The sequence below is a fragment of the Falco cherrug genome, chromosome 5 (assembly GCF_023634085.1).
Source record: "Falco cherrug isolate bFalChe1 chromosome 5, bFalChe1.pri, whole genome shotgun sequence".
Lineage (NCBI taxonomy): Eukaryota > Metazoa > Chordata > Aves > Falconiformes > Falconidae > Falco > Falco cherrug.
This window is the reverse complement of record NC_073701.1, coordinates 67416221-67444131: the sequence shown is the minus strand read 5'-3', so window position 1 is coordinate 67444131 and position 27911 is coordinate 67416221. Positions and strand designations below refer to the sequence as shown.

At 38.4% G+C, this 27911-nt stretch overlaps 1 protein-coding gene across 1 annotated transcript in view; it reads left to right on the top strand.

Moving 5' to 3' along the window:
* Positions 1–27911, top strand: part of SEMA3A (semaphorin 3A) — a 170176-nt gene that overhangs the window by 38144 nt on the left and 104121 nt on the right. The window contains exons 2-3 of the mRNA XM_055712532.1: positions 10761–10918; positions 13671–13733. Coding sequence (XP_055568507.1) covers positions 10761–10918; positions 13671–13733 — 221 coding nt within the window. The remainder of the gene's footprint in view (positions 1–10760; positions 10919–13670; positions 13734–27911) is intronic.

Here is a 27911-nt window from a genome sequence, read left to right as displayed (position 1 = left end):
CATAGTAGGAGAAGACAGCAGGGTTAGGTCAATCAGATAGTGATAGTTCCCTCTGAGACTCCTAAAATTTGAATGTCAGGAACTTGGTGAGCTAGAAGCTGGGTCCCTGAATTTCATAGGCTTTTAAGGATTTTTCTTCCTCTTATCACTTTGCCCCTTGAAACTGTAAACAGCTTTACCATCTACAGAAGCCCTTGACAAGAACTTCCACAGCTTAACGCTGTGTTGTGTGAAATGAATTAAGACATTGTGGGGAAGATTTTAAGACTAGTTAAAGCACTTCACCCTGTAATTTTTTTTGTTGTTATCAGAATTACAGTTCAAAGTTTGCACGCATGCCATGAAATTTTAGGTAGAAATGCGCTCCTCCCCACCCCTTTGGAGTATGGCCAAAGTTCAGGAAATTAATGTAAAAATTGTATTTAGGGCTTATTTTCCATTTTGAATCTAGCAGTTAATTAGAAATTTCTTGTTCCACATTTGAGTGTGTAATAATTACAAAAACATTGAAAGTAGACCTAGTTTGGTTTGTGTAACCTGAAAGAAATGTAAAACTGACTCATAGAGCAGCTTTAAGCATGAGAAAATTCACTCTGAGTTGAAAAAATGGTATTGGGGGCTTTGCTGCTGTTTGATTTTTAGTGATGTTTATGACATTTGGATGGAACGGAAGAACTGGAAATTCCTTTTTGATGTACAGAACCTAACCTAACCACAGCTTCTAACTGGAAACATTTGATAAATAATAGTAACTAGTTTGAAGTAATAGTTAATCTAATGGGTGCTAAATATTCCACACATTGTGCAAACACAGCAATCATATTCTTTTATCCATGGTGTAACTCCATTGATTTCTCACTAGGGTAAATTAAGAGCAAAATTGAGCATCACCACTCTTTTGGCACTGAATTCTGTGCAAGGTGGATCGAAGTGGTCCCTCCTTTATTTTGCTGCAATTAAAGTGCATTAGCAGAGCTGTGTGTATCTGTTTAACTGCAGTCAGTGCTTTCAGCCCCTTGCTGAAATTAATCGAAACTCTACCCTCATGGATTAGAGTAAACAAGAACTACCAGAAGAGCGAAGGATGTAAGGCCAAGCGTGAATTTTACTCCTCTGTTCTATTAATGTGAAAAGACAATTCCTCAAAGTGCTGGATATGTGATCAAAGTTAAGGGTGGATCCCACTCTGCAAAACCAAATTTTAACATAGGGAGAGTTGATAGCTACGTCTGCAATTGAATATATGAGGTCACTGATTTGTAGCCATGTCAGAAAACCTGGATACGGTCCACCTAAGCCAGCTGCTAAATAAAATATAATGATTTACCTACAAGCAGAACTACCCCAAAGTCTATTTGTATCTTAAATTGCTTGATAATAATAGTAATTTAAAAAATACATCAAAGAAAGACTTGTTTGCTTTCAGACCGAATCTACCTATGGTGGATTTTCCCCCTACGTCACAGTATTTTAAGCTGTGGAGAGACATGCTCGCTTGCAGCTTCTTACACCAGTGAAAGAGCTGACACCCCCACGCAATGAAGGCTGCCCCACTGCAAGCTACCCTCAGTCTCACACCACCTCAGATATGGCATCTAAATCCTTCATGGACCTACCCCATAAGACTCACTCAGAGCCAATGGTATCTTGGTTGTCAAGTACCAAAGTCATGCTTGAAAATGAAACCACCAGGGTTTTTGAAAAATTTCCCTGAAATCCCTAACAAACCTAGCACTTTGTATTTACTAATCCTTTTAAATGAGCTCACTTGGTTTTGAAGTACACTGGCTTGGTATCTGAAACCAAAATTTGTTTAAGAGTTAGAAAATGCTGTAATACCCTTTGCCCTGAAAAAGGAACATACTTGCAGGAGGAAGGATTTTATTATCACAGCTGCGACTCCAGTACATGTATTGACAGTGTTGTTACTTTTGATTCCTAATTGTCCATGGTACGTGAATCATAAAGACACTGACTGGATTTTGGACTTTCAGGTTCAATTCTTAGGAACTTAGGATAAAGGACAGTGTTGTTAAGAGATGAATGAGAAGAAAAAAAAATATAACTGACCTCATTAGGCCAACTTTTCAGAAAGGAATTTTTTAAAACATTACGGTATTTGAAGTCGTTTGTTGCCTAACAGTCCCCAAACATCTTGACAGGTTTTGACATTACCCAGACTTTTATTTTCACCTGAGATGTTTGGCTTTTTTTCAGAAATAATGGTTCTTTGGAAGATTACTTTTAAAATAATTTTTAAAATCCTAAAACTTCTCAAATTATACTTGTGCAAAAACCAGCATGTGGGCATTTTGTCTTTGCATTGAGGATATCTGGCTTTCGGTAATTGTCATGATTATGACCATAGGCATATCCCCTGAGCTAACTTCAAAGTAGCTTCCCTGTTTAGCCTGATGTCATTTAGCCCAGTCATTTAACATGCAGGGTCATCAAGGCACAATTAGATGAGGAGCAAAAGCAATTAATCTTTGCTGACCTCCTAGCCAGTGGTAGGCTCTACAAGTGCTTAAGTAGCATTCAAGGCAGCTCAGGTGTGTCTACACTGCAGCATGGTCAACGTTTTGAGCAAGTAGCTGTACCTATAGAGCAACAGTTCCTTTCCTGCTTTGCTTTTGTTTGAGGAGAAAACGTTCATGAATGGAAAATCTGTATCTTGCTTTTCTGGGGAACAGCCAGTGAGCAAAAGCTGTGCGTTATGCTGTGCTTGGACCCAACGGTTCCATGCAGAGGGCCATGCAGAGGGTGGGATATGACAGTCTTCCCACCTCATTCCTGCTTGGCCAAATGAATTACATTTGTGCCCTGGGAAAACAATTATCTGTGCTGTTAGTAATTGGAAAGGTGTTCATGCCTCTGTGATGATATTTAATGAGGCAAGGATGGTACTGGTTATAGATAAGGTAATCTTTGAAGTGACAGCTAGCCACAATTTCACTTTCTTGATAACCAGTACCGGTTCTGCTTGTTGAAGATTAACTTTCCAGTACTATCATACAAACAGCTAAGAACTGATGAACTGCTAACTAAATCTGGTATCTGAGTTACTTAATGAATGGGATTTAGCTGGCTGTTTACCTGCGCTAGCTCAGATGCTGCAATTTAGTGTCACACAGCGCCACACTGAGCTAAGCAGGCTCTCCAAGGACATATTACCCAAGGGTAATATACAGTATTACCAAAGGTAATATATATATAATTATAGAATATACCCAAGGATAGCTTACAGTGTTTCTGCTATTTGAATTAGCATGTTTAGAAAACATCCTCATTAGCTCAGTCTTTTGCCCTATTATTTTGCCACATTTTAGAAAACCTTGAGAGTTATAGATGTTGTCCTTAAAAACTGGGGGATCATTGTACGAAGCATTGCTTCTGTTATTTCTCCTGAGCACTTTATACCAGAACAAATGGGAAGAAGCAAAGACGTTACCTACTCAAATATTAAGCCAGATAAATTTCCCCTTAGATAACTGCTTAGTAAAACCAAATCCTGGTCTCTTTTCACCATCATCTATTTCTACCCAATTCATCACACACACACAAATGCTGTGGGTAATAGTTATTGTCTGTGATTTTGTAACAATGTTATGCTTATATATCTGTGAAGTTTGCAGTTAAATATGTGCTATAACCTTTCTTACAAAGCTAAATTCATATGAGATGTTACAATAATTTTAAAAATATATGAAAACAAGCTTACATGCCTTTCTTTATCACAGAGGTTAATATTTCTCATGTTTTATAAGAAAACAACTGAGCAATAGGGATAATCTGGATTCACTTTGGGAGACAAAAAGGACAAGTAATGCAAATAATGAAGGGAAAACAGGTTGGCTCTTAAAATCTAAATGTTTTATGTCTTTGAAATATCATGTGACCCCTTCAATTATTGAAATCAAGAACACTTTAAGGGCTGTCATGTAGCTAAATAGCGCTGACATTAATGAGCTAAAATCTTCTCTCAGTTTTACAGTATAAAAAACATATGCATCAGTATTTTGAAGTCAAAGGAGTCCATGCTTATGCCGGTGCAACTGAAACAAAACATTGGTGCAACATTCCTCTGTCCAAGTATCTGGTTTTAATCAAACTATACACACAGCCCTCAAGTTTTCTTTGCTGCAGTGGAAGGTAGGCAGGAGTGTTTCATTTAAAATGCTTGGTTTACATCATGAGTGCACTAAGAACTGTATATCTTGTCCTAGCTACTTCTAATTGATAAATTGTAATGAAAACATAGTTCCCTGAACTGTGTTTCAGAACTACATGTTCTCTCAGAAACAAAAGTATTGCAGGGAAAAAAAAAAAGTTACTGTTTTTTTCTCCTTCCAGTAGAGTTCAGTGAAACCTGGTGATTGGCAACTGTTATGATAAGGTAGATGAAGAAGATGAAAGCTAGGGCTGATTGAACAGCTGTGAGAGGCTCTGTTCCAATTGTATTTTGATTACTGATAAGATAACCCTCCCTTTTCTCCCAGTGATTTATCTCATTCAAATTACAATAACACTGAATTGCCATCAACAACAAATGCTGTGTAGTTTCAAGTTTATCTGGCTCATAATGTAGCAAAAACCCAAAGGTGCTGATTACAAAAGTTTTGTTGTTACATTTGTAAAAATAGATAAACCACTTATTGCACTATGTGATCTCATAGACTTTATAAACCTACTTTTTGTTTCATTTCAGATAAAACTATCACTTTCTGATATTCCAAAGCAGTGTAATTCTAAAATTATGTGAAAGCAGAAGTTTTTGATAATTTTTTCTGTGTCTTTTTTCCTTCTGCTCCTAATATAAAATCAAGAGCTAATTGCTAAAAATAATTTGGAATATTGGAACAGTTTAGATATTACTAAAAGACTGATAGCCTGACCAGTTAAAGTAAAAGATGTAATAAACAAAAGTTTCTACAATTATTTTTTTATTACTATTTTTATTTTTTTCTCAGACAAAATATTAAACAGTGGATACATTCGCTCTCCTTTGTTTTAAATCATTACTCTGTAGAAGTTTGTTCTGACTTAGCTGACATAGACTGTCATCATGATTCTTATATTTTTTTCCTAGAGTGAGTGGCTATACCATTCTCCTTAGTGAGGGCTAGAGCCTAAAGTCCCAGTGATGGCTGATGTGTAGATGAAATAAAGTAATTGAGGTATAAAGCAGTCAGACTCTGAACAGGAGAGAAAAGAAGTTATGCTTCAGGCCATTGGCCATGTTACTAAATATTAGACTTGGGATGGGGTCAAGCTCACCTGATTTGAGACATCCGACAAGCACCCATCTGAGTTAGTTCCTGTCAACTTTTATAATGTATGGAAATACCCCAAGGAAATATCCCACTGTGTGCACGGCAGCCATTGTCTCTTCCAGACGGGGAACGGACTCACAAGAGATCTGGTGCCTTTTCCTTGCTTACATCCCTGGTCTTGCCAATCTCTGCTGGCTAATGCCTTGCAGGAAGCTGCCACGATTTCCTGCTGGTCTCTGCCTTTTCCTTAACTGTTTCGCAGGGATATGACTTCACCATCTACAGTCAGAGCAATAACATGGGGAAGCTACAGGAGAGGCTGGAAGTGAAAAAACAACCACTTCTTTCCTTGCATGGTAAAATTAGTATCTCAGAATCCAGCAAATAATCACTCAGAGTGTAATGACTAGTTTATGCCCAGGATTATTTAGACAGATATACATGCTGATATACAGAACAGGCACAATATGTGTCTGTGTTAGCAATGAATGCATGTGTGAACATGCGGCACCTGATACTCTGCAGCCAAAGTAAAAGCCTGGCGAGAGAAGAAGGAAATGTTCTAGCATGACGTTGTGGGAGGCATGGCTCACAATTCAGCAAAATCCTTGTTTGATGGCATAATACACACTGACTCATCTTTTATCTACTGCTTGGAGATACACAGTGAGATCTTATCGTTGCTGGCAAAGGAATGAAGGTCGAGAATTTTGTGCAACCAGCAACCCACTCATTTGATTCCATGGCATGTTGTGACGAGCAGGACTGCCTGCATAATCCAGACACAATGTGGAGTCACCGGCAATAGGACAGGGCCAGAGCTGAATCCTACTGAGGAAACTGGGAGACATTCCCTCTGATTCTTCTAGAAGTTGATATGACCCCTTTGATCTTTATCAATGAAAATAATCTTGGCTGGCATGTTATTGTGACGCCTACAAGGGGAACACAGGCCAAAGCTCAAAAATTTTTTAACTTGTTACATGGACAGACTCCCTCTTGCTAAAATGATGGTTGGCCTGGTGGTAGATTAGTAAAAAATAAGATGGTTTTCTTTTGTTATGTTCTCCTCTTGACAAACTCTGCTGAAGGAACACAGACATAAAACAAGGTTTACAGTGGAATACCAATCATGGATAAAGCAAACCTCAGGATCTGCCTGACTGTATTCATCTTAGCTATAGCTGTGGTTTTCTGGCTTATTCTTTAATGAAAGAAAAAGTAATAAAAATAAACCAAATCCACATTCCTTGTACATGCATATCTCCATGGATTGCACTGCAGGAATTTGGCCCTCTGTGTGTATACATACTATTAAATTGCAATTCCATTAGCAATTTAAATAACCATGTATTAAAAGGAAGGCAAAAGCTAGGGACTGGTTTTCTTCTGTAGATTTGCCAGCAGTCTGGCAAAGTGAGTGTTCTTACACAAGTCAGACTGGATCAACAGTTAACAAAAGCAAGACCATGCAGACTCTACAGGAAGGCACATCGGAACTTGGACACTGGCAGAGAGAGTAAGACAGAGCAAGCAAGTCAGGACTGTCAGTTAAAGGTACTTGAAGTTAGTAGGAGAATCTGTCCCACAAGCCTTGGAAACTCAACCTCCAGCTGGCTTCAGTGGTCCTCACAAGTGAAAATTCATTATAATATGGTGGTTTTTTCAAACCGTTAGCTTTGGTCACCTGCAACACTTAATAAATGTGGGAAGCAAGCACTGATAACGAAAGCAATGCAGTCTTTATTACCTCCAAAATATCACCACCCACTCTAAATCTACCTCATACAGCATTTTATAGACAATATTACAGCCATAATGTGCAGTGGTTAGCTTTATAGGGTTCACTCATCCCTGTTCAAAACAAGAGGCATGACTGCATCCGAGGAGGTGTCAAAAGGAACTAAGAAAATGCTCTCTGAGCAATTACGGAAGGAACGGTACTCGGCTGCAAGAACTGGTGGAGTAGTATTACCATCTTTGCAATAAAAAATACCTGAAGAAAGCACAGAGGAAGTCAAAAAAGGACTTCCAAGTACAGGTAACCATTACCTGTATGCATAGCTCATGGATATGCCAACCTTTAATACAAACAAAAACAACAAATGGAAAAGGATTAGGGTACGTGGCGTAGACAGTATTAATTTCAGTGACTTATTGAAGGCATTCATCACTTTCCTCTTATCATTGCAATGCAATCTTTGTTGTAAATCTTGGCTTATTTTAGCACTGACCAGCCGTGTGCCTTGCCAGCATGACTGATTGACGGCTAAGAGAACTGATGGATGACAGTACCCTGTCACTGCCATTTCTGTCATTCTCTCAGCAACAGCCACTGGCTGGATACTGAAAAGGCACAGGATGGTAAACACTTTGAAACTAATGATATGAGGAAGTAGAATACTTAATTGGTATTGATTGCGCAAATGCCACTGCTTTGCTCTTCAACAGTCCTTCCCCAAATGTCACATAAAGGAATATGTGTAAATTAGAATAAACAGCAGAGGAACTACAGAGATTATTTAGATTTTCACCTCTTAGTTGTGATGTAGCTCAATCCTAACTAAATTAGTAGTGAATGAGAATTATCAGCACCCCAATTACATTTTTCTCCTCAACCTATATTCTCAACCTGATTCCTGAGAGGGAGAAACCTGATTTCACATAGTTTGAACTACACTGCTTGGAATGTGCTTAGGCCTAATCTTTGGGGCAGTGGGCCATGGGAATCTGGTCGTCTCCTGCAGAAGTCAATAACGGGACAATATGACAGACAGTGCATTAAAACCCAGGAGAAATGTCCTAACCTTAGAGAAGGCAATGAGATTTAGCTTTTAGTTTGACTTTAATTTGCATATTCACAAAAAAACTCACCAGTGTTACCTTTAACATTGTTGCATGCTCTGAAGAGTCACATAAAATTAAAAGGGGGGGGAAAAAAATATATATATATATATAACCCTGCACAGCTACACCTGGTCCTTTTATGTTATACTGTGGAGACATATGAACAGAGGAGATGATGATGTAATTTATTCCTGGCTGTAATAAACCTTAGGCTCCATAGTTATGATCTGGCATTTTTCATGAATATTAGAAAGAAAACATCAATCACCATCTGTAGATGTGAATATTTAGAACTCTGCATTAGCAAAATCATATCAGGGTTGTTTTAAACCAAGCAGGTGTGTGCCTAACCAATCTTATTTTCATTTATATCAGTTTTAAATTAGTGTAACATTGACTTCAGCAAACACTTGTCTTTACACTGCAGTCACAAAGGGCAGAATCATACCTATGTGACTCCAAACCAAGAAAGATGAAATAATTACAAAGGCTTTTGACAGCTATATTATAAGAAAAATGATCAGATACAGATGACAGCAAAGCATTTCTAGCAAGAGAGTTCTAAGACAAGTTAAGCAATCAATCATCTGCATCACTCACTATTTAGTGAGTCGACATTCAACATCTGAATCAGTCATTACAATGTAAAGAGAATTAGTAAAGTCTCTAACAAAATGCAAATAAGTGAACTGGAGGACAATACAGTCAAATTCTAGAACTTGGCAGGAAGCCAGAAGAATTATTTTGACAAGACTGCTTGGGGTGATTTGATTTCTTCTTGTTACATTAAAAAAAAATAAATAAATTGAAAACTTTAGTCTTGAGCAGTACGAGATTAAAAAAGTATTCTGTAATACAAATGGGAAAACATAGAATCAGGAACAATATATAGTGCATACTCTTGACACTTTGCTGTCCTGCTACGCAAACTCTTTTTGGTGCCAGTGAGAGTTTTTCCAAATAAGCTCAAAGAACGCTGGGGCAAAACTAGCCTGAACTATATGCAACTCTTCGTGTTATCTTTGTCTTCCTTGAATTTGTTGCCTAGTATTTTTTAACCATTTTATACCAGCGGGCTTCAAAATCCACCTGGTATAAGCAAATGTGAAAAATAGGTTTAACAACTGTGGGACTACCAATCTGCAGGCACTGAAAGTCTGTAGAATCATAAGTACCACTATTATATAGGTCCAAAAAAGCCCCAGCTAACATCTTCTTTGTCCTGGTTAAAATAAAAGAAGGGAAAAAAAAGAAGGAAAATTATTTTAATAAGAAAATGAAGCAGAAGCTTCTGTTTTAACAGCAATTTCACCCTGATTTTTATCAGCATGGGCATTCTATCTTACACAGTCTCATTAACTGGAGTAATGGTGGAAAATGGAATCGATCTTACTGAAAACCAAAGTCCTAGCAGGTAGCTGCGCTGTCAGGCAAAGCCTAGACATCTAAGCATTTGGCAGCTATTTTGAGAGGAGCCACACGTCCCCTTGGCTTGCGTGTATGGCCCAGCTAACACAGTCCTTAGATGCCTGAAGGGCTGTCCATGCCTTCTAGCTATCAGCCCTTGGATCCCAATGTACTTGCTCCCTTTCTCATCTGTCCTCAGGGGTGCGGTGTGAGGAGCTGCACTGGCATCGAAGGAACTGCTCTTGCTCTTAAAACTGCATGTTCGCCTCCGTACATCACAAGGTCGAGGCCTGAACTGTGTCGGATTTGTCATCACGGGAAAAGTTCCTTATTGATGACTGTCTAGTGCAGACATGCCTTGAAATGATAGAGGTGGTTTGGCTTTGGTCCCGATAAGAATGTAGATAAACAGGCATAAAGAAAAAGTGCTTTCACAAAAAATTATACTAATATGGTCTGTATTATCTTATTGGAAAAAAAAAATATTTTTAAGCAGTTTAGGGGAAGATGCATGTGCCTTTGTTAATGTTTGTGATTAGCTAAGAGGATTCTACGGATTCATGTTCTTAAAAAAAATCCTGTCCTTGAAGAGTGCAACGGCTCTGTGTGAAGTTTGAGAACTAGAAGATTATTCTTGAGTTTAAACAGAAGCAAAATTACCTTCTCTAGTTTTAGTCTTGTGGTGGATAAATACACAATTTCAAGCAAAGAAACAACACTCTGTCTGTGTCAGTAAGTTGGGAGGATAATATGTGTAAGTATAGATTGTACATGTTGTTTTATCTCATCAACCAGTCGTTCTTATACCCTTTCTCATAACTTACAGATCTGCATTGAATAGTGTTGTAAGCTGGAAGTAGGCGATTTTGTGTTCAGATGTGCTTTTTATCAGCTGGTCTTCCTCAGGTTTATTCTTGTAAATCTCGCTGAACAAAACTGAACTTTGTCCAACAGTTGATGAGTTACATGGATAGAATTTTACCACCTAAAACCTCATACAGGCTTTTAATTGATTTCACTGACATTTTGACCTTTGTGTAGAGCTGAATCTCACAAGCAGTTTGGGTCTGGGAACTTCAAATAAAAAACATTCGTGGGCCCAGGTCCATAATGCTTTTGCTGGTTTCTGCTCCGTAAGTACAATTTCCTAACATGAAATCTATAAAAGTCAAAATATCAGCCTGTCTTCTATTTGATCATATTGACAATGACAGTACTACCTTTATCTTACAGAAATGTTGGAATCCAACAATATAATCAATTTCAATGGACTAGCTAATAGCTCCAGTTACCATACCTTCCTCTTGGATGAAGAACGCGGTCGGCTGTACGTTGGAGCAAAGGATCACATATTTTCTTTCAACCTGGTTAACATCAAGGAATATCAAAAGGTACTTTCATTCATGTTTTGTGCAATGTAAACATAGACTTTTAATGTTGCAGAATTGTTATTACTCAGACTATGCCAAGCACAGGTAGTTTGTGAATTATGTAGTAAGTGTTTGGATGTCAGGAATACTGTTACAGTGAAAGCATTTGCTGACTGAAATTTATAATAAGCGTATAACCTATGACGGTACAATCTACAATACTTTTTTCAGACTATGAAAAAGTAAATGATGAGTGAATAATCCATCTATTTTCCAAACAAGACATAATTTCATGTTTACTGCTAACACCCCCAAACTATTATGACAGTTTACACAAAAAGGCCTTATTACTCTGTATTTGTTTACAGATTAAAAAAAAAGCTGTTTGAGAGTCCGAGAGTTTATTTCTGTCCTTCAGCCCAGCACTTGAAGGCACTTTGCTTCTGCTGCTTTCAAACCAGAATAGATTTACTATTAATAAAAGAGTACTAAGTCCATAAAATCTTGCCATTCTTGGTGGAGAGTATAATTTTCCAGTAAATATTGGCAACGAATTAAAAGCTGACAATCACTAAAGTGATGTTCTTTTGTTGGAGTCTAAATTAAAAAAAATAATAATTTTTCATTTATTTTAATAAGACAAAATGCTAAGAAGGTAAACGATGGGATGGATGTTTTATTTGTTATATTAAGTTTTTTGATGGCACATTTTAAAATACAGAGAGTACCCTTTTATGAGAGATATATTGCTTCAATACCCAGGGATTTATTTTTTTTCTTGGTGTTCCTGACCTTTTGCCCATTTGACTATTAACTTCCTAAGATGATAGCAATAAATACCTTGTGTTTTCTGTTCAGAGGGAAGACAGGCTATTCATTTGTATTCTCTAAGGAAAAAAGGATAAAAGGAAAACTGGGTATTTTCTTTTCTATTCTCTTTAGAGCAGCTATAAAGGAAACTAGCTATTTATTTGAATTCTCTGAGGGATTGATAGCTTAATGTGCAAAACATCTGGAATAATTAGAGGAAAGAAGGTGTTTCCATTGCAGAAAACAGCTCTGTAGAATGGGAGGAATTGTATCTTACATACTTACATATTCAGATACCTTTAGAAGGCTATTTGAAATTATGTACAAATATTGCTATATTAAATAAAGAATTGTTGGTAACATGGAACTGAATGTTGGCAACAGACGTGAAGAGCAGACTTACAATTTCAACTTAAAAATATAGATAAAAAGGCTTAAAGAATTTAGGTATCTGCTTATTAAAGGCAGGAGAACCACAGAAGAAACTCTGATCAAAATTACAGCACAGCCAGTGCTGCACTTCAGCTCCAGCTTCACCAGTTGTTACTTCCACCGTGTAAAAAAGAGCAAAGATTTCTGTCTAAATGCTGATAGCAACATATGACTGTGAAGGAGCACAACTCCAAAAGCCAAACTTCCCAGTCTATTAGAAGCGGTTCAATTTAGCTGACTTTTGAAACAAATTAGAGGGAAATATTGTGCTGTGAGAATAAGGAAAAAGAACACCTAGCCTTTCGTTTTATGGATTAGAACACTGCTTTGAATAGTATAGGAATCTTTGCTCAAAAGTTGAACTGAACTTGAACTGTTCCTTTTGGGAGACCTCAGAAGTTTGGTTAATGTTTTTCAACCTAGTAAATTTAAATTTTCACATGTCTTTGCACATTTTAAGCTGAGAATAGAAACAGGAAGTAGCAGGAATCCTTGGAGAGAGAATGTGGTCATAAAATTTTCAGCCTTATTTTATAGACTTAAGATGTTCAATCACTGTTTGGATTTCATTAAGTTTTTAGAAAATTTGGAATTTAAAAACATGGTTGCAAAATGTGTTTTCAAATGTCATATATAACTTCTCCTTCGACCTCTTCTGTCATCCATATTCATTCTTTTTTCATTTCTTTTTCAGTACTTTGCCTTTTACTTTCTTTTAACAAACTATATTGAACACCAAGGCTGTAATCCAGACTTATGGCCATTCATATTGCATTATCTGAGGCTCCCAAATGAATAGCCTGGCATTTTATGGGAAGATCATGTTTTATTCTATATGTAATTCCTAAAAGCTTTTCAAAAAAACATGAATAATTGACTGTGAGGGTCTCTGGATTTTCTCTGTATGAGGTGAGATCCATTTTCTGCTAAACAAACACTACAGTAAACCCCAGGTTAGATTTACTTGTGTTAGGGTAGCTCTATAGGAACCGCATGAACATTTCTATTTTGATGGTGTGATACTTTTCAAATACTATGGCTTCCTTTTTATTATTTAATTAATTAAATGCAATAAAAAGAGTGAAATAGTAGATGCACTGAAGAGGGAAACACCTCATTTCTGATGCTGTAACTCTAACATGAGATCGCATTTCCCATAGACCCGACTTATTGTTAGTAAGGATCTCCAATTTTTTGCTCTCAGTCCCCATTCCATTACATCAGATTAAAAACAGTAAAAGAACACTCACTTAATGAAGAGTCAACCCTGTTATTGTTGGTATCCGAGATTCACTGCTGAGAATCACAAGACAGACTATATTTCAAGATTGTTTTTACTGTGATTCCTAATATCCCTATTTTGCTCCTATTGTTTCATTTATTTGTCATCAGAGTTTATGGAAGAAAAGGAAATAAGGACAAGAGTGGGGAAAAGAGAAACTGGGTAAAGGCACACTGTAGCATTTGGCCTGCAATTTGTGATTATGGAAGCATGAAATAACACAATGTGATTTTTGTTCTGTGTCTTTAGATTGTTTGGCCTGTATCTCATTCCCGAAGGGATGAGTGCAAGTGGGCTGGAAAAGATATTCTGGTAAGTACAAATCTTTTTAGCATATTTTTATTTTATAAAAAATTGTAAATATTTTATTATGTCTTATTGTGCTAATTCTTGAATAATTTTTCCTCCTCTGTAAGGTCACACATTTGATCATAAGTCAGTCTTGAGTTATCTCAGCCTTCTTATTCAAAATAATTAAATTTTGTCTTTGTGACCAAGGTTCTAAATTTATAAATGGAAATCATGCAAAGGAAATAGAATTTATTTACAAGAGAAGGGAGGAGAAACATCAGAATGAGAAATAGTAACCCTTGTATACTTGTCTCCTGATCTTAGGATACATCATATTTCAACCTATTTTTGCCCTGCTCCCGTTCCCAGTCCTACAGTGAGTCCCAAGAAATGCTTTCTCTTTCTGGCATCTCAGTGGAGTCAGTGGGTTTCCCTGAGCATTTTTCCTGCATGGAGATCATAGCAAGACTGAAGTCAAAGTTGAAGTCAAAGTGGTTTTAACATTCTGCATCCGTTGCAGTGCCTCAGGAAAGACACTATTGCATTAGATATAATTTTCTGTACATTTTCCCTCGTTCCTGTGTACATCTTATTCTGTGTTTATGAAGTAGGAGAGACACAGCCAGCAGCCCCCAAATAGTAATCATTCCACACTGATGATAACTTCTTAAGTACAATATGGGAAATGGGAAGGCAGGGCTGAAGAAGGGAAAACAAGATAAAAAATACATGCATGCAGTAAGCCAAACAAATACTTGCGTAGCGTAGCCAAATGGGAAATCAGTGATGTTGCCAAGGTATAACTGAGAGTGGAACTTGGCCCCATGTGTATATGCTATTGGCCTGATTTTCAGAGATGATTCTGTAAAATATTCATAATGCCAACCATATGTCTCTAGAGAGCTTCATTTGAATAATTTCCTAGGTCATGATAAAACCAGTTTCATCGGTTTTTGCTTAGGCCATAGAGGACAGTTGTCTTCATAAAAAGCCATTTGCGAACAGTAGAGGTGGATTAAGTAAAAAATAAGAAGTATGGGCTAAGCTACATATGTGACAGGACAGATACTTGGGCTTTCTCATTACACATAAATAATACATTTATATTAATCCATCTTTTTGTTCACAAATAATTTTCAGGAGTGCTTTGCAAGGTGAGAACTAGAATATCTGATATTCAAGGTGTTTTTTTTTAAAAAAAAAAGGCTAGTGGTAAATGTCCAGGCAAATTAACTAACCTTGCAACTTGATTTTATACTATTGTGATATTAAGTAGATATTTTTATAGCTGGGGTTGAAACCTAGAAAATTAATAAAAGATTCACTCTTTTATTTTGTACTTTATTATGTACTCTTTTATTTTGTAATGAATCTTTTTAGAAAATCACAACAGTAAGGAAGAGTATGTTTTATACGTTGCGCTAGGCTGATTCCAACCCCTTCATTGTAAATAGAGAGACACTATTATTCTGGAGTGAGCTGGGAAGTTCAGGTCCCCGTCCTCTGACTGTGGTAAGCTTGAGAGGACTATTTGTGCTGCAACTGTTTTATTCACCTTGATTCTTTTGCTTCCTGTGATATTGGGACAGCTATACCTGCTGATCTGGATGAAAGGTGAAGCCTGTACCACACTCCAGTGCAGCGTGTGCCCCTTGCACATTAGCTGCATGCTCTGATCCTTTGTGTGTGCATTAGAAGCAGCACTTCCGTGGGCTGGTGGAAAAGTATAAGCCAGAACAGGAGCAGAGAGCTCAGGATACAGTGCAGCCCAAACTGAGGGTAACAGTAGTATAGCAAAATGTGACTAAAATCAAATAATTGGTTTTCAGAAATATTTTTTCACATATATGGGTTGTTGGGGGTGGTTTTGCTTTCTTTTTTAAAATTTTTAGAGAGCTCTACAAGTGTAGGTAAGACATTAAAAAAAATTACGAAAAATGTACAGGTTTTATGTGACATGTGTCCAGTTTTCGTAGGCAACTGGAAAGATGGAATATATATTTTGGTGTGTTCTGGTCATCACCTTTAAATATTGACAGCTACCTATTCTTGCCATGAAACAGTGCCTTATGAAATATTCAATGTAACTGCCTTAACTGTAATTATAGATGAAGATTATGGATCATTTAAGAAACTTATTCCTCCCTCATTTATTACTTAAAGCTATTGTCAGTACCTTGGGAGTGGGAAATATAAAGGCCATAAAAATAACTCAACAGACTCTCATTAGAGGGAACAAGAGAAATAGAGGACAAATAGTGTGGCGTATAAACCACGCTTGATTTAATATTGCTTTCAGCATGTACCGCTGCTAAGATATTAGATACTCCTCACTTGTGACGGTTCAAAACTTTCTGCATGACAGTCTATACTTCTGCATTGAGGTCTTTTTCTTAAAAAAAAAAAAAAAAATCACTTTTTTTAAATTATTGATCTCCCGGGGAAGTCAGTGCTGAAAATGCAAGTCCCCACTAATAGGCCAGGTGCACTGCAGCAGCTGCAGCACAAGCCTAACCCCAGCTCTGCCCTGCTGCTAACCTCAACTATGACCTCCGAGATTTCCTCTCATAATTATCAGTGGTAATTTACTGTCGTTTGCACTCCTTCAGAGGGATTCCTGATACTGATGCTGTCAGTCATGCCCGTCTCAGTGTGGTGGGTTTGGAGCTGGGGACAGCCCTCACAGGGTCTGGCAGAGCGCAGCCATCCTGGGCTGGACCCACTCTCCTGGCATCCCTGCGTTCCTTGAGCAGTCATTTTCATTTCTGTTTCTTAAAATGCTTAGTATATGTCAATTAGTTAAGCTTTGCTCACTGTATAGATAGACAAACGTTTTAAAGTATGCTTTGGATCTTTTTTTCTTTTTTTTTTAATATGGGAAAGCTTAGAAAAGAGGCTGAGGGACTCCCCTGGCTATGCAATACTTACAGCAGGACTCTCTGATAGAAGTTAACTGCTATGCTTTCCCACAAAATATAGATTTTTTTTCCCAATAAAATTGTAATTATAATCCCTAATATTATAGTAAGTACCTAATATTACAATATATTTCCATTTCCTCAATATAGAGTATCACAAGAACCAAAGTAACATTGTTCATGAAAAATTAAAGACTATAAATAACAAAGAAGATATTTGATTACATAATTCATCTAAAAGAGCAATTCTGTGAGGATTTCTTGCTATTCTGGACTTCAGTCTCTCATGTGATCTATTCTGGTTGCTCTAAGTCCTGTGAATATTTCTCATGATTCCTGACCAGACCTTTGTAATAATCAAAGAAGACAAGTCTTTTCAGAATACTTCTCAGCTTTTATACTGAACTTCCAGTACAGACATGCTGCTAGTCATATCCCTCACTAGTGAGCCTCAATATTTTGGTTTTAAGATCCCACAGGCACCTGGGACCCAGCAGAAACACATGGCAACCTCCGTATTACATATGGGTTAAATAATAGGTAACTGAGAAAAAAGAAAAGAAAAGAAAAAAAAAGGTTGCTACAATTCCACTTTGATATTCCTGGGATGTCATAAACCAGCAAAGCAAAGCTTGGGTGATTTGCAAAAGTTACCAGAAACACTAGTTAGTTTTGCAGGTAGGGCTATGGTAGGGGTAGCTTCTTGACTGGAAAGCTAATCTAGTCCTTAAACTATTAATTTACTGTTGGTTTAAAAGTTTTGGCTGCTGTTTAGTCGATACAGCTCTGCACTAGGTTTGTCTGAGGCAGCATAGCAGTAGTTCATGTGGTACACAATTGATCAGAGAAACCCCTCTCAAAGGGTATGATAGATTTCTACAACTTGAAAGCTTTAAAGATGTGTTCCTGAAGGGCACCTTAGGAAGTTGTTTTCAAGTGTGATTTTCAAGTGTGATTTCTAATTTATTTAGCCGCTTGTAAAGATCCCAGCTTAAATTAAACTGTTGAAATGGTCTCTTCTGGCCTTGACATGTGTAAATCTTTAAAATTTCAATGGGTACTCTAACAAAGTTACATAGGACAAGCTATGTGATGACGGATACTTATATGCACTTTGCATGCTGTATGAAACTTGCTTCTCCCTGGATGTGTCGGGTGAGAAATGAATGTTGATATACAAACAGACACAAAGAGTAGCAAGTACTTTTACATGGTGCCCAGCGAACTTCTACATATTCTCTGTCACGTGAACAAGAAGGTCCATACAGAGAATCACACTTTCGTGTCATTTCCCTTAACAGCTAAAGTGTATCAGCCCGATTGTGTGTGCATTAGCACTGACTGTATTATAATTTATAGGCAACAGACTTCTACTTGGGCTATTTAATTGTCATTATGTTTTACCTAGTTATTAACTCTTACCTGAATTCAACTGTGACTGACTTTTTTATACTTGATAGTTCTCTTGGTGGTAATTTGGAATCACTTTAGATCAGAAACCTGTTCCCAGTGAAAAAGCGGCAAGACTCTATGCTACACGTGATAGAGCTATATTCTGCACGTGCTTTTTTGTATTTAAATGTGGCTGGCACTTTATTGTTGAGTTTATGGTTCATGCAGGTAGAATCACATGGCTGTAAATTAATTCACCATGTCATTTGTTATGATAATACTTAATTTAAGCCAAAATGTTTGTATGCCATCTTGGTTTATGCTTCCTTTAAAGTTTTCCAGCCCTTCCCTAAATCACAGGAAGATTAGTAATTCCATAGGCTTATAGATCCATCAGTGTGCAATGATTTCATCTGAAAAGAAAGACGAAAAAGGAGAAAAAAAAAAAAAAAAAAAAGATATGTAACTTAGCAAGTGTCCTTCAGCCATATCTGGTGATACTTTGGAAAAACAAAGTTGGCAATAAATGAGTACTATTCCCTTTAACTCATTTTATTATTGTTGTTGCCTTAGGGGAAATAGAAGACCACGGAGGCAGAAAGTAAAAGTAATTCTTTTCATCTGTTATTGTAAACAAAGATCTGAAGAGGGAATCTGAAAACTAAATATACAATGCTGGCTGGATCTAGAAAGCTGGCTTCTAAATTCATCTGACAGGCACAATTTTTCTGGTTCAATTACGCCTGGCCCTTTGGGTGTGCCAAAGAGAAGCTCATCCCTTTGTGCCAGGGTTCTTCCTTTGGAGGATATCTACAGCCAGATTCCCAGCTTTCCATCCACCACCCCTCACTGCCATCCCCATTTTCTTTCTGGCTCCCTGTCTCCAGCACAGCACTGAAATCCTTGGACAGAGCCTAAAGGCTCAGGACCCTGATCCAGCCTGGGGAAAAGTGAAAGGTGAATGTCCTCTGGGAATAGGGAGGGGTAGAGTGAGCAAAAATCCAAAGCAATGGACCCCCGCTGAGGTTAGGGACAGAACTTACTGTCGGTATTACCTACTACAAGAAGAAATGTGACTTTTGAGCCATTTGTAAGACAAATACTGCCACTGCATACACCTTTCGACTCCATCAGCTGCCCCAGTTAGTATGCTGAGTTCCTTAGCTTGAAAGCTGCTCACTGCTCCATCTCATCCACAATCTTTAATGTGGGCATGATTTCCTACCAAAGCATTTCTTACCGTTGGGGTGGTGAGTGAGACTTTTTGTAAGTAGTGTGCTGCTTTAATATTGCTGCGGCATAAAAGTGCATTGCGTAGACTACAAACAAAAGAGAAAGGTGGGGTTGGGGTGGGGTTGGTGGGGGGTGTGGGATGAAAAAAACCCTACAACCCCTCACTTAGAGGTGAACTGAGCTTAGCAAAAAAAAAAAATAAATAAAATAAATACATACATACATACATATATATGTTACACTGGAGTCTTTCAAAGTTCCGTGGAGCGCTCAAACAGAATTCCACCCCCAGGGAAATTCTCGTTGTGGTAGCTCCAGTTCTTGGATGGACCCCCACAACACACCCACCAGCATAAAGCTTCATTTATGACTCTGCGTTCAGATGTTGATCCTACAGCTTGTGTTCATTTAGGCATTTGCATATATTTCTTTATATGAACTGACCAAGGCAAATCAGTTACTCTAAGGTCATAACTTGTGTACTTATATAGAGGAAGAACAAAGTTGGCGGTTGTTCATATTTTCATATTTTACCCACTTATGTATCATGGGAATTCATTTGAGTCTTTCAGTGTGGGGAACAAATTGATACAGTTCAACGAGAAAGCTAATTTTCCAATTTTGGGCTTATTTCTGTTTATAGGTGTGACTACAGAAATTTGCTTCTGAAGGAAACTTAATATTCAGCAGATTTAATGCAGTCTTGCAGAAATGTTTCCTTTCTTTTATATTTTGAAATGCAAAGTCACAGAGTTAGCAAAGGGGAAGTAAAGGAGGAATGAGGAAAAATAATTCCCAAAGTTATGGGGCTTAATGTTCTATCAATAGGTGTCCTCATGAGCCCTTGTTTGGCCTTGGCAAAGTCTGAGAATTACTTTTATTTACAGCTGAGTTACCAGCTGTTGCTATTTCAAATTTATGTTGGGTAATTCCTTGTTGTGATTTATTGCATCCCAGGGTGGACAGAGTAAATGTGTTCTTTGTACATTTCTTTCCAGAGAAATACATTAACTGGACAACTAGTAAAAATGATCAATATGTTTAGTCCTTGTTTCCTTTCAGGGCTTCAGACTGAAGCTCATGAAGTTAGAGAAAAGCCTTTCCTTTGGCGCCAGGCACATCTCTTTTTTTTTTTTTTTTTTTTTCCTGAATTTGCTTCACATTCTATTTTAGCAAACAGACTGGGGTTTTTTGTTTGGTTGTTTGGTTGGTTTATTTTGGGGATTTTCTGTTGCTTTAATAAAAGAAAGGATAGTTTAAAAATTAAAGGTAGGTCTGCTCTGAAAGATCACGTATCACAGTTTCTCTATACTCAAGATATGGTCACTATGTCTCTATTACATTAGTACAGAACTGATTTTTTTTTTCTGTGGTCCTGTGACTTAACATACACCAAATATAGGTCTTACTAAACTCCTCCCTGCTGCACACAAGTCTAAAATATTGTCTTTTTGCTTTTGTAATAAGTAAATGAACTAAAGGGAAAGTTCTTTAAATAACCTAGGAAATGATACACAATTATTTCCTATGTCAAAGCTAATGCTTTGTTCAGTTGCCACACCTTCATGTCAACAGAAGATCTTTAAAGAAACCTTTTCAGTGCAGAGAAAGTGTTGTATTCTGAAGATGGTGGAACAAGAAAAGTTAAGAACAGTAAATAAAGAGTGAGTCTGTATCTTTCCCTCTTGCGTTTGTTGGCTTTCTTTTCTTTTTCTGAGTGATTGATGGGATTTGTGTTGGATCAAATCATCTATTGATCTTTTTTTCCCTTCGATAATTCCCTCCTGATTAGTGTCTTCCAAAACTTTTGGTTGGTTTACATGTATCATGTGTGTATACATATACATACATACATACATACATATATATATATAAAACAACCAAAACCACAAAAACAAACAACACCCCCCCCCAAACCAACAAAGAAAAAAAAAATCTAACATCAACCCAACCCCCAAAACCGCTCAGCAAACTCGTTTCAACAATTTCACTTTGGTGCCAAATTTTGTCTGAATGGGCATTTGAAACTTCTGTCACTTAAGGTTTCACTGCTCAGTATCTTTCTGTGGTGTCAAAACAGTTCAATATCCACACACAAATTTCTGGATTCCCACAGTAAGGCACACGTAACTCCATAATCTGTCTTACAGAGTGCGCTTATTTAGAGGCACACATATGGCTAAGCAACTCCCGCTTAAAGGTGTTACAGTCTTTTGCTTCCTTTCAGCGCTTCATGGTTTTGCATTCACTTTCAACACAGAAGTTTTGAGTGCATTTTTCCGAGGTGGCGGTGAGCGGAAGTCCTTACGGGATATGCCTTGTAGCATGCTGAATAAAGGCAAACTGACTGGTATGGAGCCAAAGTGCTTTATATGCCTATAACAGGCTTGACAACCTGTTTGTCTGAAATACTCCACCCCATTAGCAGGTGTTGAACCTACTCGGAAAGGCGGGGTGTAATCTGATTTCTCCAGGAGACAGGTGATTACCCCACCCAGATAGGAGAGATGAGAGTGACTCTTCAGATTTGCTGCGGTTGCAACTTAAATTGCTGCTGGGCTCAGTGAGACTGCTTAAGCTGAAACCGGACAGTATTGTTCATTTCTTTGCTAATAAAGCCATGCCCACAATGTGGGACAGGTTTACATAGCAAAACCAATTTTGTTTTAAAGTTAGGGTCAGAAAAGAACTGGCTTCCGCTTCACCTCAAAGCTTCCCAATGCTGTGAGTTATTCCTGAAATACTCTTCTGTTCCTTAAATAAATTCATTCTGTGCTGTAGGAAGTGCACGCTACTGAAAGAAAAAACAATCGAAAATAAAGGAAACTTGCTAACACTCATGGAAAGGTTTAGTATACAGTGATCAGGCTGCAAAACCCTGAAAACCCACTTGTGTGCCAGACTGCACCCACAAAAGATTTTGTTCTGTCTTGTTAGCTGTGCATTAACCTGGTGTATAAAAATATGAAATGGTCATTAGATCAGGTATGTAGTGCTACAGCCTTTTCTTGGCATCCCTCTAGCTGTTCACAGGTCCAGAGCAATTATTATCTGCATCTGCTAAATGCAGATGTAAGGACTGGAAACATGTCTTGTAATTTGAATATACTTGATGTGGAAAAAATGGGAGAAATTTTACTTCCCAAGACGACTAAGTCAGATGGTGAGCGCTGACGATGGAGATCTGAAGGACTGATGTGTTTAGCCTGGGCAGTCAAGGGAGGCATCTTTAAAGCATGGCTTCTAATGACTTCTCCTAATGGTTTCTGGCTGAAGACTGTTTTGAGGACAGACCCTAGGGAGTATTCTGCCTGGCTGAGCTACCTCCATGCTTAGCCTTAGTGGTAAACTCTGGGTCAAATGACCAAGTACCAGTAGTGACTACCAGATTTGCGAGTAGGTGGGTAGACAGGCAGGGAGACATTTTGTGTTTCGTGCTCACTAACATAAAGGAAAAACCAGAAGAGCTTTCCATCTGCTGTGCAAGCGTGCTGACAATACAGCTGTTTGCTAATGTGGCGTGCGGTTTTGTGGCTTGAAGGAATCAGGATATATCTGCTTTTTTCAGTGGCTTTTTTTTTATCATATGCTTTGTTAGCTGGCTTCTTTTTTCTGGTCTTGGTGCTTTAAAGGTTTAAATTCATGCAGACATCCTGCAACTTGAGTAAATTATACGTTTTAAATATTCTCATGAACTCTTGTCATATCAAAAAATCAGAGAGATAACAGGCATGAATGAATTGGAAAGATAACTGGAAGTACAGTAAGCTGTACCAGGCAACTGAAAATGTCTTATCAACCCTCATCAGCACCTGAAACTACTCAGGGCACATCTTGACAGCAGAGGAAAATCTAGATATGGAATTAATCAATGGTTCCTCTGCAACGTTGGCAGCGGTCACCATGCATAAGAGTAGTGTCATTTCTGCCATCTCCAGAAAGGTCAAGCCCTCCAGATCACGATCCAATAGAAGGGCCACTGAATATGGGGATCTGTCAGCATTTTCAAAGCTCTGAGACGGGAAGACAAGTACAATTAGAATTCAGTCTACAAAATAACATAGATTTATAAAAGAGACCAGATATTTTGTTTACCTCTGCATACTGTAGGTTTATATTGGATTTGTGTATGCACACACACTGCTTATAGGGCTCTGACTAATGGGGACATAAGTTAATAGAGAGCCCTTTCTGTAACACAGACCCCAACACCTGAGCTGCTCAACTGACTTCACCCAGCACTGCTGACTGGTTCTTTTTCAGAGGGTAGGACTCTAAAACATTGATCCTGCTAATTGCAAGGTAAAACAATGACAGAACAGGGATGGAAATTATGTTATTGATCCATATTGCAAGGGGCGCACAGGAATAAAACGCAGTCTGCAAATATTTTCATGTCATCTGGCCTCCCCCGCTGTAAAATGATGCACCTGCCTGTACAGGTTCAGCTAGAAGGTTATCTCATCAAGTACAGGTGCCAGGCACCGTTTCCCCACCCACCAGGGCTGGTACACAGTTTCTAGTACTCGGGGACTGTCCCGTTGCTGCCAATGCAGCACTTAGCACAACAGCTTTGCAGCAGCCTTGCCAACTAGCTTGTCCCGATAAAATAAAATTTTAAAAGGTCATTGCATTTTAACAGGACTGGAATCTTTTGCTTTGCTCCCTGCGTGTTCTGGGCCTGTTTAGGCAGATTGTGCTCTTTCACCAGTATTTTTCTAAGTGTTACTGTAATAGAAAGAGGGAAACAGTAATAATGTTTAAGTGATGTTACTGCATTTCACAAAAACTTGCAGACAAGCAGCAAGAGCTGTGAAAGCACTTGCCATGTAGAGCTCACCCTGAACAGGATTTTCTTGTACACGCTTACTGACATGCTAAAGTGTTTGCTGGATCTAGCTGAGAGTCCATCACCTGCGTACATGGCAATCACACGTGTGCTTATTGCGCTAACACGCCAGAAATATTTTCCTTGAAACAGTGCTGCTGAGAAGGATACCTAACCAATACAGACTGGACTGATTGCAGCTGATAGTAGCCCACTAGCAAAAGAGAGAAGTTAAAAGGCTGCCTGATAAGTCTGGAACATCTTTCAGCAGTGTGATAAATTTGAATGACAGCAGTAATATCAGGGATTACTTATTCTCCATGGATATCCCTGACCTCGTCATTTGAGAATTCAAGTAATTGGGCAGAAGAAGAAGAAGAAGAAGAAAAGAAAAAGAACAACAAAAACCCACCAACCCCAACCTAAACATATTAATTAAACTCATGCATGCAACTTTATATGGAAACTGTCCATCCATTCTGATTTGAAAGAAAAAGCACATATTTATTTAGTTCATCCAGCTGTTAGACGATAGCTTTAAATCCCCTTGTCCATCCAGTTTAGACAAAGCCTTCTGATATTTTAATCACTTGGCTATGTGAGAAGGCTGAAATAAAGGGAGAACGTATTACAGGGTCTGATCCTTATCGGGATTAAATTGGCAGAAAACTGTTGAAGTTAATGATACTGTAATGGATTAGTTAGCCTTCTACTTATTGCCCTGCATAATCTGCCCATTTGCATTTGCTGTAATATCTGAGAAGCAGTATGGATATCAATGTTGGTTAAAAAAAAAAAAAAAAAGAAAAGAAAACCCAGCTTTCTTAAAATAAGGAGAAAAATCTGGATATTAGTTGGTCACAGGGACTTACCCTTTAACTTCTACTTAAAAAGATGTTATTAAAAACTCTTTGCTGCATCAGTAATCCAGATCGAAGGCTGTAAGTTCCAGGCTTCTGGAGGAGTGATAATTACTGGAAACTCATAAAAACCAGCTAAATTCTGTTTTAATTTTAATACACGGAGCAGATGTTTTGACAGATGGATGGACTTTATTTTTGTAACTGTCCGGGAAAAGTCTGCATAACACAGACTAATCAGTGTTACATATCTGTAGTGTTTGTTTTCCAGTCTTTCTGCATTTGGCTCCTATGCTTTTAGTTTACGACATTTTCTTTGTAATTTATTTTTTCAGGCTAATCTCTCTCTGCATAAGCTCTTCTATCAATTTGGTATATAAATATTAGAAAACTCTTAAAAAATAAATGTGTGTGTTTGGTTAGGAAGTCAGACATTGATCTTCATATAGTGGGTGCCCTTCTGGAAAACTTAATTAATACTTTACCTTCTCTTCAAGACAGGCCCTCTGCCCTTATACATAGTATATAATGTATTTATACTATGTATATATACATTATGCATATTATATATATACACATTATATGTGTGTATTTGATATATGATGTATATATTATATATATGTGCACACACATTATATGTGTATATATATGCTCAGCGTCTCTCTGTCCTGACACATTGGACCTCTTTGACTTTAATTCACACTCTGAATGTAAGTGACAGTCTAATAATTTCTCATTTTGTTCTACAAGTAGGAGTTCAGCAGAGCAGAATGTGCCGTGGGGTTGGTGCTTTGGCTGTGTTACTGCAGTATGATGCAAATGGTTTTAGCCACTTTCAATAAACTGTCAATATGGAGCTGGGGGTCCGAATCCCATAACCTCCTCAGACAAGTTTAGAGGAAGTGTAAATGTCCATAGCATACCTGAAGTTAAAACCTATTTCTCTCTCAGGAATGCCCAGCAAACTTCTGGGGCAGTGGTCCTGCCTGGTGACCACATGAGCCTTTAACTCCTTGGTGAACACATGAACCTTTAACTCCTGGACACAAGGTAGAACGGCTTCACTTGGAGTCCTTGTGTCCTTACATGCCAAACTAGCCCTGGGAAAGCCTGGAGTATCTGCTTGGTCTTCAGTGAGGGATACGGTCCATATTCCCTCAAGCAGAGAAAGAGACTGGATTGTGCCCCACATCTGGGGTGTGCTTCAGCTATGGCACGTGGCAGAGCCGGGACTGGGCATGAGCCATTTCTTCAGCTGTGCTTTGGAGGATATTGCCAATCGTGCCATCACAGGACTGTTTGCAGAAGCAGATCCAGCAGTTACCCTGTAAAAACATTTTAAAAGTAGCTATCTAAAGAAGTTCCCTCTGTCAGGGCAGAGAGAGAAAGACCTCACTGGCTATGCTAAAAGGTCTTGGACATGATGTAGGGGCTTAGCTGCTTGGATTTGAAGACAGAGGTACTTCTGTACAAGGCCAAAGGCAGAACCTACAGCTCTTGGGGAAACCTTATACCATTTATTGAAATATAAATGAAGATTAATCCTCTCCAGGGGTAGGCAAGATAAATGAATGGGGGTTTTAAGGACTGCAGTAACTCCCACATGATGTACCTAATTTTCTATTTGAATATCTACCTTAATCATTCTGTACCATATGCAATCGCTTATGCTTTCTACTTTATGTACGTATATATAAACTCAAGCTTTAGGGCATAAACCAGTGTTTAGCTTTATGTAGACAAGAAAAGTTTCTTGATATTAAGCTGCCCATTATAATAAACAGGATTATGAGGTGGAAGAATTTATAATGATTCGCTACAGTGATTCCAGTGCTCCTCTTCTTTAAGATTTGTTTTCATAACTCATCCAAGTAATACTTTCCTGCCTACAGAGAACTTTGCAAACCTTGCATTCATTTTCATTCACATTATTGGGCTGAAAGTAAACTCCCACACCACTCTGCTTTCACATATGAAAAAAACCCCTACCCTGATTTCCACCTGGAAAACAATTTTTTTAGAGTCCAGTTTTCTTCCTGTGGCTATTGTACTTGATAAAAAGCATTATCCAAAGGGTGTGGATATGTCCAGAATATGTTCCCTTTAAACAACATCAATTTCCTGGGGAACATGAAGATGGATACAAAGGTACGGAGGGGCTGGATGGACTCCCACGCAGACAGAGTGTTTGAATCCCCAGACAATTTGTTCCTTACAGATTCTGGCTTCGGGTTACTTCCTCCTCCTCCAGTGGATATTTTCTGCCGTCTGCTGTATTTTACCAAGATACTGCATTTCCTTTGTCATCTTTGTCTCCTTTCCAGTGCCTTATTCTCTGAGATTATGTAGTGAAATGCCTCGTTCTGCTGGCAGAGACCTTCACACTAGCAATATAGCGCTGGCCCAGGGGTCTGGCAGGGGGAGATGCTGTTGCCAAGTGGGACAAACCCAGTTAGAGACACCCAAGTCATTCCAGGCCTCCAGCCAAGGGGGTCGGAGAGCTGCTTTGTAGTCAAGTTGATGTAGCCAGCGGTGTCGGGACCAGCAGAGCTGTCTGCCAGGTTTGAGCCCTGGCAGTGCCTGAATGCCATTGTAGGAGCCTTGCCACGAGAGCAGGATTGGGGAAAATGGGAGTCAGTCACCCAGGTCTCATGTGATGGCAGACCCACGTTGCATTCAATGCACACACACATCCCCTGATCAGAATATCTGCCTCGTCCTAAATGTATGCTGAATTTTAGAGTCCGAGGAAACCATTCAAAGCTGTTAAAGTCGGTGTATTACAGGTCCATGGGAAGCTTTTTCATCCCCGAGGCACAAAACCCAGGAAAACCTAATATTCATCATTGCAAAGCAAACTCTTGCTATGTTCAGAATACTAAATGCATGGGCACAACATTTTCACACGTGATGCTGTACCTGTGCAGCTATACTTAAGCACAATTAGATGGAGGAAGGAATGTGATTA